At 36.6% G+C, this 12,069-nt stretch overlaps 1 protein-coding gene across 7 annotated transcripts in view; it reads left to right on the top strand.

The window, feature by feature from the left end:
- The first annotated feature begins 248 nt into the window (after window positions 1-248).
- Window positions 249-12,069, top strand: part of ppp6r2a (protein phosphatase 6, regulatory subunit 2a) — a 44,444-nt gene continuing 32,623 nt past the window's right edge. For 2 of the 7 annotated variants that reach the window (XM_034032133.3, XM_034032134.3), the window contains exons 1-3: window positions 250-679; window positions 7,858-7,973; window positions 9,270-9,515. In XM_034032133.3, the coding sequence (XP_033888024.3) occupies window positions 9,289-9,515 (227 nt within the window). In that variant the 5' untranslated portion in view covers window positions 250-679; window positions 7,858-7,973; window positions 9,270-9,288. Of the gene's footprint in view, window positions 680-7,857; window positions 7,974-9,269; window positions 9,516-12,069 lie in introns of all 7 variants that reach the window. The other 5 variants (XM_058985826.1, XM_058985825.1, XM_058985827.1 and 2 more) reach the window with 5 other exon arrangements.

Here is a 12,069-nt window from a genome sequence, read left to right as displayed (position 1 = left end):
AGAAAAAAAAGACAAGCACACATCAAACAAAACATCAAAAATAATCTGTCACATTTTGCACAATTAGTAGCACTTGTCTGCTGGTCAGGCTTGGGAATGGGGGGAATTAATTAAAGATTAATTAAATGACAGTCATATGGCGCCAGTGGTTTAACTCAAGACTTTGTGGTAGGAAGTAAACTTGCTTCAGCCAAGTTTACTTCCTACCACATTAACTACCGACATCAGTTATCCCCAGCCTAATATTTGGATTCGAGACAAGTGAGAGCAGTTGTTCGCTGTGCATTTTGATATTCAGATTTCAAATAACTCTGCATGAAAGAAAGAAAAGAACGCAACTTAGAAAATGTTCCTTGTTCATTCATGAGCGCTCCTGTGAAAAAAAATGTGTGCGAGCCTTTCTCTGGCTGCGCGCGCCCGTGGTAATGTCCGCCATTTTGATTAGAATATATGACAGATATTTTCTTGCTTCATCTTAAATTTTAAGGTTGACGGTTGGATTTTAAGCATTTATTTTATTTGCACGAAATAAAGCACATAACTACAGGAAGCAAAAATAAAATACACGTTTGAACTGTCGGTATATGATTATCTTGGATGAAAGCCGGAGAAAAAAACGGTAGCACGAATGTTTACGCTAAACAAATCACAATAAATTGAACGACTTTTTTTTTATAAGGTAAGTTATTTGATACAAAATGTAATGGCTATTTTTATGTTAATATGAATTATGCATTTATAATGTGTGCTCATTTTATTTAAACTACTTTGCCTAGTGCGGTATTCGCATCGTGTTTACAATTAGATATTCTCTAGGACAGGTAAATAAAATGGGTTGCCTTGCAGCACAGTTATAAAAAATGAACAGTTGGATAACTTGATCTAATAGTGTTTTGTATTAACAGCACATTTTTTATTTTTTATTTTTTTATTTATTGATTGTTTTTAAGAGGCCCTCTGAAACCTAGCTGGAGGTTGATTGGGTTTCCGAGTGGGAGGAGAAAGGAAACCAGCACCCCTATATTTTTTTGGGGGGGGAGGTGTGTAGGCTAATTGTTGTTTTATCTGGGGAGAAAGATGTTTGTTGTACGACTAGTGGTGTAGCAACCAGTTAATAATGACCAGCTCCACATGTTACCATACATTGCTCAATGTGTGTAGGAAATAAATTAATGCATATAGGCAGAAAGGGCCTGGTGGGACTAGTACTACTGGCTTAGTAAAATGTACCGGTTCACGACAGGTTAAATATTAATAATAACCTTAAGAACAATACTGTTTATGAAAAATGTACAAGGTAGACTACATCTGTTTTTAGATGTAAATTGGGATCAAGACATTGAACAATGCTCTCTAGCAATCTAGTGATCCTGCGAATCAGTAGTGCAGACAGTTTTTAAACAGATTGATACTATTAGTAGTGTTTTAATCACAGAACATTCGAATGCATTTTGTATTTAAAATAATCGCTTGCAAATTCGAAGTGTGTAGCTTCAGTGGCATTACACATCAATCACCCGCGAATGAAATATTTTCTAATTTAGTTAGCATGTGGTGTATTGAAATGAGAAGCTGCCACATTTTTTTTTTTACCAAATAAAACAAAAAAACCTGCAGTCCACATTAAATAATAATAATAATAATAATTGTAATAATATATAAAAAGGTTTGTTGCATTGAAATAAATGTTTTTACTACTGTTTAAAATTGAAACCTAACAAGTTTAAAGAACCACTCCCAAAGGAAAGTGGTGTTTGGGGAAGATACATTTTTAATTTTGTTTGACACTTGGAACATTCAAAAAGTTGTATTTTGAAGTGCTAAATAGGATTTAAGATTTTTAGAAAAAAAAGAAAACCTTGACAATATGGTTCCTGTTGCTATGGCTGCAAATAATGAGTCATTAAATTATTAAATGTGTGTAGTTTGATTTTTAAGACATTATAAAAGTTACCACCCAGGAACTTTTTAAAAAAAGATTTAAAATGTAGCTCTGCAATTTGTTGGCTTTAACAGATAAGCCTGGGAACTAACTAAAGATTAAGGATAACCTGACACAAAAGTGATATTGGTGATACCATCTATTTAAATAGATTTTTTATAGTGCGGCTGCCTGTATAACCCCTTTATTTAGTGAGCTGTGCTCCTCATTTAGTAAGCAATACTAAAACTAGTCTACTCAGGTAAATTGTTATACCGTAGCAACAAAGCAAAAGAATAGGGATTCATTTAATTGCTGAATCTCTGAGTATAGTGAATAGCCACACTTAAGGTTCTGTAGGCCTAGTAGTAAACAAAACTAAAGTGTGTACATGTTTACACCCTTGTTAATATATAGTACTGCTGATTTTTTTTGGCAATTTCTTGATGGAAATGGGGGATACGTTTTCATCCACATCATGATACACTATAAGTGAAAGTGTTCTGTTTTCCATGCATTTGTTACCCAGGGAGATTTCCCTTTGTATATAAAAGGGGAGCTAAACACTGGCCTAATTTGTACAAGGCAGCAGCAGATTGAATTGGAAAAGAAAGTGATTACAGTATAAATACATAGGAGACAGTGGTGTCAAATGGTACTCATCAAGTTAAACAAAAAAAACAAAAAAAAAAAAGATTTGCTATGTTTGTTTGTGTCTAAGGATTTTTGTGCTGGTACTGTAGTGCTGCGTAAAGCTGTTCTTCTGACTTGAATGCATGTCTACATTTACTGTAAACTGTCTCTTTTAAGTTATCAACTCTGCAGGTACTGTAATAGCTTTGATTAGCAAAGGTTGCTTTTACAAATAGGATTTGCAGGCAGTAAAAGTAAGTTATTTATGCTATTCCAAATAATATGGACACTGAAAAGTTGTTTTATCTTAATGTAATACAAAAAAAATAAAGCAGGGTTTATCTGGAATTAAAAGTGCAATGCCCAATATAAAACATAAGAAGGTTGTTTATGTTTTTGTTTTGCTTCCCTGAGCTACTTTGTAAAACAAAGCTTGCAGCACATACCTATAAACCCCTACTGCTCCTGCAGGATGGCTGTTTACAGTAGTTCAGAGTTACAGAAAGATTAAAAAATTGAGGAAACCTGTGCCTGCTCCTGAAACTACTTAATTTAGATACACTATATAACAATGCATTGTTTCCAATTTAAGCAGTGAGTAAAGAAGGACAATACATGGAAAATCTGGTTAAAACATTCAACTGGGAATCAGACTCCGCATGAAACAAAAAGCATTAAATGAGCATTGTTGCAGGATATCTGAATGGAAGTACATTCACAGTACATTATTATTATTATTGTTATTATTATTACCACGCAGGCACATTTTTATAGCAAAAGATATTAAGTCAACATGATATGTGTCAGCAGCTGAATTGAAATAACTTCCTACTGTACATGTGTCAACTTGGCAATATCACATGCAGTAAAGTACTACTGTATCAGTCCAAAGGACAGCATTAAACAAGTACACAGGCTGAAATGAGTTTTTAGTATAGCTTTCGAAACCACAAACATACAGTACTGTACCAAAACCTTTATTTCCCCTTTGAAATGACTGTAAGGCTGCTGCCAGAATTGGAGTCCCAAACACAATATTCTGTTTAGTACAGGTAGCTAGCTTACATGAATATTGAATCTATATTGCCAAGGCATATTACAAACCTCACACCAAGCCACATGCCTGAAAGTGACCTGGGCTGTTAGACAGTGGTTGTTGGTACTTTGTGTTTTGTGGATTGCCTGGTTTACTGTATAATATCTGTTTAAACTAATTAAATCCATGTGGCGATGGATTATCATGGTGCTTAATATCCACGGTAAAATACAGTACAGTAGATGGTTATGCAAAAAACTAGATCATGTTTACACTGTTTGTTTTACAAAGTAAGCCCCCCCCCCCCTTTTCTGAACAGTCATGTTTCAGATAGACCTTCACCTGGCAGTGGATGTGTTGGAATGAAACTGGAGAGGGTTTTCCAATCGTCTGGTTCGGTAGTTTAAGGTTGTACTGTTTACTTCTGTGTGGTGTACGCTACAATTGCATCATTACAGTACATCATTAAAATGTCATTCTGCTTTCTTATCAACATGAACATACTTTTAGTTGAGTAGAATTTTTTTAATGGTTGCATTTCTTAGAATCAATCTGGTTACACTTTTGTTTTGCATTTGTGGCTATAGACTTCGGCTGTATTAAGTCTTTTTTTTCCTCCTAGCAAACTTTATTCAAATCACAAAATAATTCAAAAGGTATACCCAAGTTTGTATTTCTGTATTCTGTATTGTTACTCAGTGATATTACAGTTTATGTTTTAATGACAGTTTACTCTGTCTTTATTATTTAATCTGATACCAGTATTTGTAGCAAAAATGTAAAATAATACTGTAAAGTAAGTTTTTTTTTTTAAAAGCATCATCCGCTTTTAGCAAGACTATTTAGTGTCTCTGGTTTATTTAGTGTACATTTAGTGTGAAATAATGTCAGACATGATGTGTAGTATACTTTAAAAACAAAAAGGTTTAATTTACTGTACTTAAGGCTATTGTGAATTCTCAGGAGCTGGTCATGTACAGTACTGTGAAACAGGGTCACTTGAGAATTTACCAAGAAGGAACAAACCTGAAATGATGGCAGAAATCCCAATCAGAGGACTGTCTGGTACAGTATTTAGCACTGTGATAATCAGTTTTATCTTCTGACACATGGTGACTAGAGTACAGTATCTGTCGTCTGTAAAGTGCTGTTTGAATCTATGATTTTTTATTTATTTTTAAAAATAGTTGACAGCTGGAAGTGCCTGATGTTTTTTTTAGAGATAGCAGGGACATATTTGTCAACATGATGGTTTCAACCTCCAGGGCAAACAGTCATCTTATTGCCAAGCAGAGTTGTACTGTACGATCACACTGAATGTGTCTGTGGTTGAAATCCTTAAGCATTTGTAAGTTTCAATACCCACCGTATTCCATAAAGACTAGGACATTTTTTTTGTGCTTCACTGGATCCACAACTTATTGTACAATGAGTATCAAACAGGTCAGTTTATTTTTACACATTTCTTTTTCTTCTTTAGACACTTTCAATGCCTGCTGGTTCCATTGTAATCTAGTACAGTAAGACTGCACATGGATCATCAGTATCAGACTACAGTACCTGCAAGCCTAATACTTTAAATGATCAGACTTGTGTGTGTATTAAGATAGATCCGTCGCCACAAAAACCTTGCCATTAGATAGTTTGACTGACACAATCAGTTCCAATTTAAAAGTAGATTTATTTAAGGTGGGTTGGCATTTATTGGGGCTTTGTCGAGAAGCGTTGAAGTAATTATTGTACAATATTTTAAATTTAAAAAATAAAAAACTCTTGAGACAATTTCACTTGCCTACCTACTGTAGATTCAGATCATGTCAGGATGTAGCATTTCATTGGTACTTCTGTATTAATACCTCCTTTTTTTGGTTGTTGAACAGAACATAGAGAGATTTTTGTTTGGTCCTCAAACCACAGCAGCCAGATACTGTACAGTAGCTTGTTGTCTGATTTTGTAGGAGCAGTTCAAAGGTACAAGGTTGCTGATTATTTCACTGCACTTGACGTTACTGCTGTACAAGTAGAATCTACTATTTCAAGAATGTGAGAAAGTATCACTGGACTGATTTTTATTTATTCATTTTTTTAATACTGATTTTATTTATTTATTTTGTAAATTGGTTCCTATATTCAGAGAGTGGATATTCCATTATCAATTCAGAATATCATAAATTAAAAGCGAATAAAAATGAAAATTGTAGCTTGAAAGACTCACTCTTCCACACAAAATTTGCTTATTACACGGAATTCAGTACCACTGTGTGTTTTTGAGATGGACATACCATACCTGTGTCTGTAGGTGTCTAGGTAGTTAGAAATAAAGAAAATAGATGGTATGACGGACAAGTGTGGCATTAATGTCAGGGTGAAATTCATGTTTTAGCTAAGCTACTATTTGACTGGCTTCTAGTCTAACACTATTTGTTTGGTTGTTGGACACATACTGTAGCCACAGCCCTTTTTAATATATGCAAATGTCAATATCACAATGTAAGGATGAGTTTCTACATATTAGGAGAGAGACATATTTCACATAGTGTACTGGTATGTTCAACACTATCGAAATGAATTGCCCCAGGGCTGATTTGTTATGGCAGCTGACTGTTGTCTTGCAATAAGATAAAGTTTCTTTGGTACAGAAGAACTACAGGTGGGGCACTGCAGAAGCTGATTACTCATCTGACCTTTACTGCAGTTCTACTAAAGCCAGCTGAAGGGGGGGGAGTGGGGGGGCACGCTATATTGTCTATTTTTAAACTGTAGGAATTTAAAAGCCTTATTTGCTGTTTTGGTGACTTTGTGGTTGCTGTATTTTGTACATTTTTCAATTTGTGAAAAATGAAGGCTAGCTTACATGGAAATTTTACAAAAACAAACCCACCACAGTACTATATTACTGTACATCTAGCTAACATTTTTAGTTCAACTTATAATGAAGTAAAACAAAAACTGATATACTTTTTTAAAGCTTCCACATTTTATCCCTGTCCAGGCAAGCTTGATCTTGAACTAAGGTAAGTAAATACAGTACACATTGACTGTTTTGAAATTCTTCCCAAAAAGACCCACTGATTGATTGTTTAATTATAAAAATGTCAACTTATGAGTGAATTGAAAATACAGAAAACAAATGCTTGATAACATCTGCTGTTTTGGAAAAGACAAATACAGATAGAATACTGTAACAGTAAGTATTGGAAACAGTCAGGCAGGAACCGTAATGAAATGAGTTATCTCACTAGCCATCCTAGAAAATTGAGGAAATTCTATATTGCAATTGATTTTGCCAGGCAACGGTATTGTGGAGAAAGCTCTGTCTGGCTATATTTTTTATGAGGTATTATATTCCATTCTGTAAGCTCACAAATCGAAGGAAGAAACTGCACTATTGCTGTTGCTCTTCAAGCCTCTACATTTAATAGGTACAGGTATTCTGGTATTCCTGGATGGCCTCCAAAATCCACGCTACAATATTAGTACTCAAGTACAGTCATGCTGCAAATCACTCCCCTTGCACAGAAATTATTGCATTTCTGGGTTGACAAACATATCAGAGGGGATACCAAATGGGATCCATTGTGCTTTGTACATTTTAAACTATAAGTAAGGTCTACACAGGGAACTCTGGTTCAAAGGAATAGGCTGAACAGTTCCATCAAGGGGGGGGGGACTCGGGGGCAAGAAAGGTGCTCGGACCTAGAAAAGAAACTAGGGAGAGTGATAGTGGAGCTGCCAAACTGAGCTCCTGGCACTGCCCTGGCCACGCCCCTTAACTGACGTGGCGAGCTCTGCGCGAGGCTATTTAGAGATGATTAGAAATGAGCGCCCCCCCCCCCCCTCTCCTGGATGTGATTGAGCCGGCTGATCACTTCCCCCAGGCGGAGCGTGGCTGAGGAAAGCTAGAATGGACGACATAGAGAAATGAGGTAACCAGGGAAAAACGCAGTGAGAAAGCTTTCTACGGCGTCCCCCGAATTACACCTAAAGGCTAACATCACTTGGAATGTAAAAAGGTGTAGGCATTAAACATTTAGGTTTAAATCAATACTGTAAACGGACTGTACTGTATAAGCCGTGCTTAAATTCATTTGGAAGCAACTTGTTTTTAGAAGGAGAAATTATGGGCAATGTACAGTATTTTTGGGATTGTCTATTTGAAGGCTGATCACTGAACATTTTTTGATTTTTATAAATACTCCATGTTACATTTTAGTGCAACAATTAATATAACTAAGGAGTAATGATTTAACAGTCTGTCTTTTCTCAGACAGGTTTGGGAAGATTTTTTTTACCTAGAAGTGGAGGCTGGGAGGGTTCTGGAAGACAAATGTTTGTCTCCCTGTGGAAGAGATTTAATTAAAGACACACATTGTTTATCAACAGGTAATGTTAAGATGAGATTTCATATGCACACTGATTTAATTGGTATATATAAAAAAGCTTGGAATGTAACCACTTTAAAGGAGTGATAATGTAGCTAGTTCTTTAAAATCAATTTTCTTATTTGCTTAATTCACATAGTTAATGGTCTCCCATGGTCTTTTGTGCTCTAAACTTTTGGTTCTTCACTTGTTTTTTAGGGTCCTCATTCAAAAAATGTGGACCCTTATACAGTACGCTGATTGTGTCCGTCCATCTGTCTGTCTGTCAGTGCATCTGTCACACTATACCCGGTAACTGCCTTGATTTTGCACCAGTCTTCACCAAACTTTTATCATACACTCTTAGCCTCTTATAGTCATAAGGGGTTGCATTTGGCTGTAATCTGATAAACGTTCGATTCACTCACTCACTCACTTGTATTTCATCACACACTTAAGGGGAAAAAAGTTGCAGTTATTTAAAGCTTCTTTGTACATGAAGTTGAAATTGATTTTACTCGAAATAAATACTTAAGTGGGCAGCAGTAATTCTTGTTCCCACTAAATTGACAAAGGCGGGTTAATCCTGTTCCTTTACCTGTAGTGTGTTAAACATTAATGTACAGCAATAAAAATTAGAAAGGTACTGAAATACATCCCAGTGTAATATCTCTTTCTGTAATGTCAATAGAAACTGTGGAATGTCCCGGTTCTTGATGTTGCAGTTCTGAGATCATTGATGTTTTGTTTGTGTTTGTTTCCTTGTGCCTGGGGAAGACAGCTGGCTTATTGCTAGCTTGAAATAATGGTTGTTTTCAAAAGCAATTGCAATTCTTAATGCCTGCCATTAATACAAATAAATATATAAAAAATATATATGCCTCTGGTGTGCAAGGAAATATAGTTACATTAATTACTACACAAATGTTTAAATAAACAAACTTGATTTATTGGAGTACAGTTTGCAATTTACTGTACACAAATACAGTAGGCAGCTTATGCTGAGTTAAGTAATGTTACAGCTAAACATTATATCCATGTACTGTACAATTACAGAATGTAATTAATATGCAGTTTATATCATGCCTGTAAAGGTCTGTCCTGCACATGCATGTCCCTTGTAATAATGGTTAATATAGAGAGAGAGAGAGAGAGAGAGAGAGAGAGAGAGAGAGAGAGAGAGAGAGAGAGATATAATATTTTACTCTGTTTTTTTAATGGAAATGTAATATTGACTGTGATCTTGATTGCTCTCCGCCGAGGGCTAAATTTGAGATCACCATTTTAAAGTAAAGAACCTTTTACTCTTTTCTCGCAGTTCTGTGTGCCTGGTCACCATGTTCTGGAAGTTCGACTTGCACACCACCTCTCACATCGACAAGCTGCTGGATAAGGAGGATGTGACGCTGCGAGAGCTGATGGATGAAGATGACATCCTGCAGGAGTGCAAGGCCCAGAACCGTCGGCTCCTACTTTTCCTGAGCCAGGATCAGTGCATGGAGGACCTGGTCACCCTCATAACTCAGGAGCCGCCCACAGACATAGACGAGAAGATACGTTTCAAGTAAGTCAGCTTATTGGGAGAACCTGGTTTAGTGCTCTTGGTAACATTAATGAAGGATTTAAAGGGTGTCATGCATTTGGGAGCTTGCTGGCTCAAATCCTGGTTGCACTGAGTTGCTGATCTTGGCTGGGGACCCATTCACAGAAATGTAGGTAAAATAACTGCACAAGTTAGTCTTGTAAATATAGCAATACCCAATCAGATTATCAAGATAAATGCTTATCAAGAGGCAGGCTCTTATTTCTAGTAGACATGTCGCATGTAAGCGACCGCATCATAAGCGGTGCATTCACCACTTCCAGGCACTGGCCTAGCTCCAGGTAGTGGTGTTTCTTTAGTTTTGTTCTGAAACTGGGATTGAGTCAGTGGCTCTGAATTTCAGTTTAAGTTTCCATTTTGCTCTTTTCTTTTTTCAATGGTATGTGACATGTGATAGTAGTGGTTGTTTAGGGTGAACCTTCTTATTTTGGTGGGGAATGGAAAAATACCACAGATAAGAAGTATACTGTCAAACAAAATCTGACAGGTATAAAGTTTAACAATATTTAAAATTGCTTGGGAAGATTTAAAATAATTTAGTTTTCACTCTGAAATATTTCTTAAACAACCCATCTAACCCCTAGCTGCAGGGTTGCCAGATTTCTACAGTGTTTATAGCCCAGTCACTTCAAAACTAGCCCAATCTTTTTTTTTTTTACTGAAAACAAGCTTATTACTATTAACATGTAGCCCTATGCATAAAAATTATTATTTGTGGGGCAACACGAGGATTCTAAAGGGAGTAATACACGCCGCTGTATTACTCGCCTCCATTATTATGCCCCATGCATTGAAATATAACACATAAAAACATTTTTAACTTCTTACCTTCAAACTCCTCGTGCAAGGGCCAGCTGTTATCATCACACAGGTGTATCTCAAGTCCATTTTAAATATGTACAAAGAAAAAAGTCCAAAAGAAAAAAGTATGTACAAAATACAACATTTTTACTTTGTTGTTGTTTTTTTTTTTATATTTGTTTTGGTTTTGATTAGGGCCATTTGTGAAAGAGCATGTTCCTCTGATGCATTGCTAAATGGTAGGGCTAAAAGAGATAAGGCAAAAAGACCAAGTTCAGTGAAATCTTTATCACCAGCTGCATCGGTGTGTTAAGCCACATTCAACCCAGAACTCTTCAATTTGACTGTCTTCAGTGTGCTCCCAGTGTACATTGTTCAAAGCTCACCATTACTGTTCGAGTTTGCCAAGATCTCCATAGTAAAGTGGCAAAAATTCTAAATTTGCCAACTGTGGCTTTTTGGAACTGAGTACAACAGTTGGGCTAAGAACGGTAAGTGACTCAAGTTGCTGGATATTGGGAGGCAGTCTTTGTTTTATCTTTTTCAGAAACTCGAACATGTATTCTCCGCATCTGCGTTCGATATCCTGTGCTTTCTGAGGTTTGACCTTTGATTCTGACAGTTCGAACTGGAACTTGATCCCAAAGTCCACTGCTGAAAGTGGCAAGCTGTTTCTGTTGGACGTTATGTCAAAATCCATTACAGATGACCATGTTGGAAAATCGTGAGGTTTCATGATTCGTTGGATCAAACTGCGGTAAAATGTCATTAAATCAGCAAGAAGTTTCGCTGGATTGGCACTGTCAAGCTGAAACAGCTTGTTTATTTTGTTGACCTCAGTGACAACGGGCTGAAGAAAAACCAGATACATTCTGTTTACATGGTCTGAATACATCTGGTACAGTAGTTCAGGATTGTAGTTCCTTTCAGTGTCCGTTGTTAGCTGAAAGTGCAACTTTAGCTCTTCGTACTGAGAAAGCACTCGATCAACATACTTGCTAATTGCAAGCCATCTTGTCAGAAAGCTGCAAAATCTTCAGCGGGGCTTCTCCAACATTAATGGTGGTATAGAGATTGCGGTACCACGAGTACGTCTGTGATACCATGTACTCAATGTTTCGAGGAAGTACGTCCATTGCTTTAGATGCACAGAGCTGCAGTGAATGACAAACACACTTGATGTACATCATTTTTGGATTCACCTCCCTTAACTTTGTTAGTACCGAATTATTTTTCCCACACTTTGTATTGCAACTGTCTGTTGCCAGACCAATGCATCTTTCCACTTCCAATTTGTTTTCCTTTAAGAATTTGAACAAGGCTGTTGCAATGCTGTGAGAATCACCGTGTGGCAAGATAACAATCCCAGCAAACAATGTCATGATACTTTCAAGTTTTCTGCTGAAGTACCTGAACACCACACAGAGTTGCTTGTTTGCACTGATGTCTGTGTTTTTGTCGACAATTAGAGAGTATGGCGATGTCTTCGAGCAACTCCTGATGAACAACGGGCCCAATGACACATTTTATAAGTGCTGAGCATTTTGTTCTATGAAGACTAATATCCTTCTGTGCAACTTCCCTGACAATGCATCCCAAATGATCTACGGTGAGGATGCTGGAATGGCAAGCAATATGGGCTACCAGCTTCAACTCACATAACGGAATTGTCAACTTGTTTCTTAAATCACGTGTCAAATAAGCTTCTTGCATT

The sequence above is a fragment of the Acipenser ruthenus genome, chromosome 14 (assembly GCF_902713425.1).
Source record: "Acipenser ruthenus chromosome 14, fAciRut3.2 maternal haplotype, whole genome shotgun sequence".
Taxonomy (NCBI): domain Eukaryota; kingdom Metazoa; phylum Chordata; class Actinopteri; order Acipenseriformes; family Acipenseridae; genus Acipenser; species Acipenser ruthenus.
This window is presented reverse-complemented; position numbering and strand designations above follow the sequence as displayed.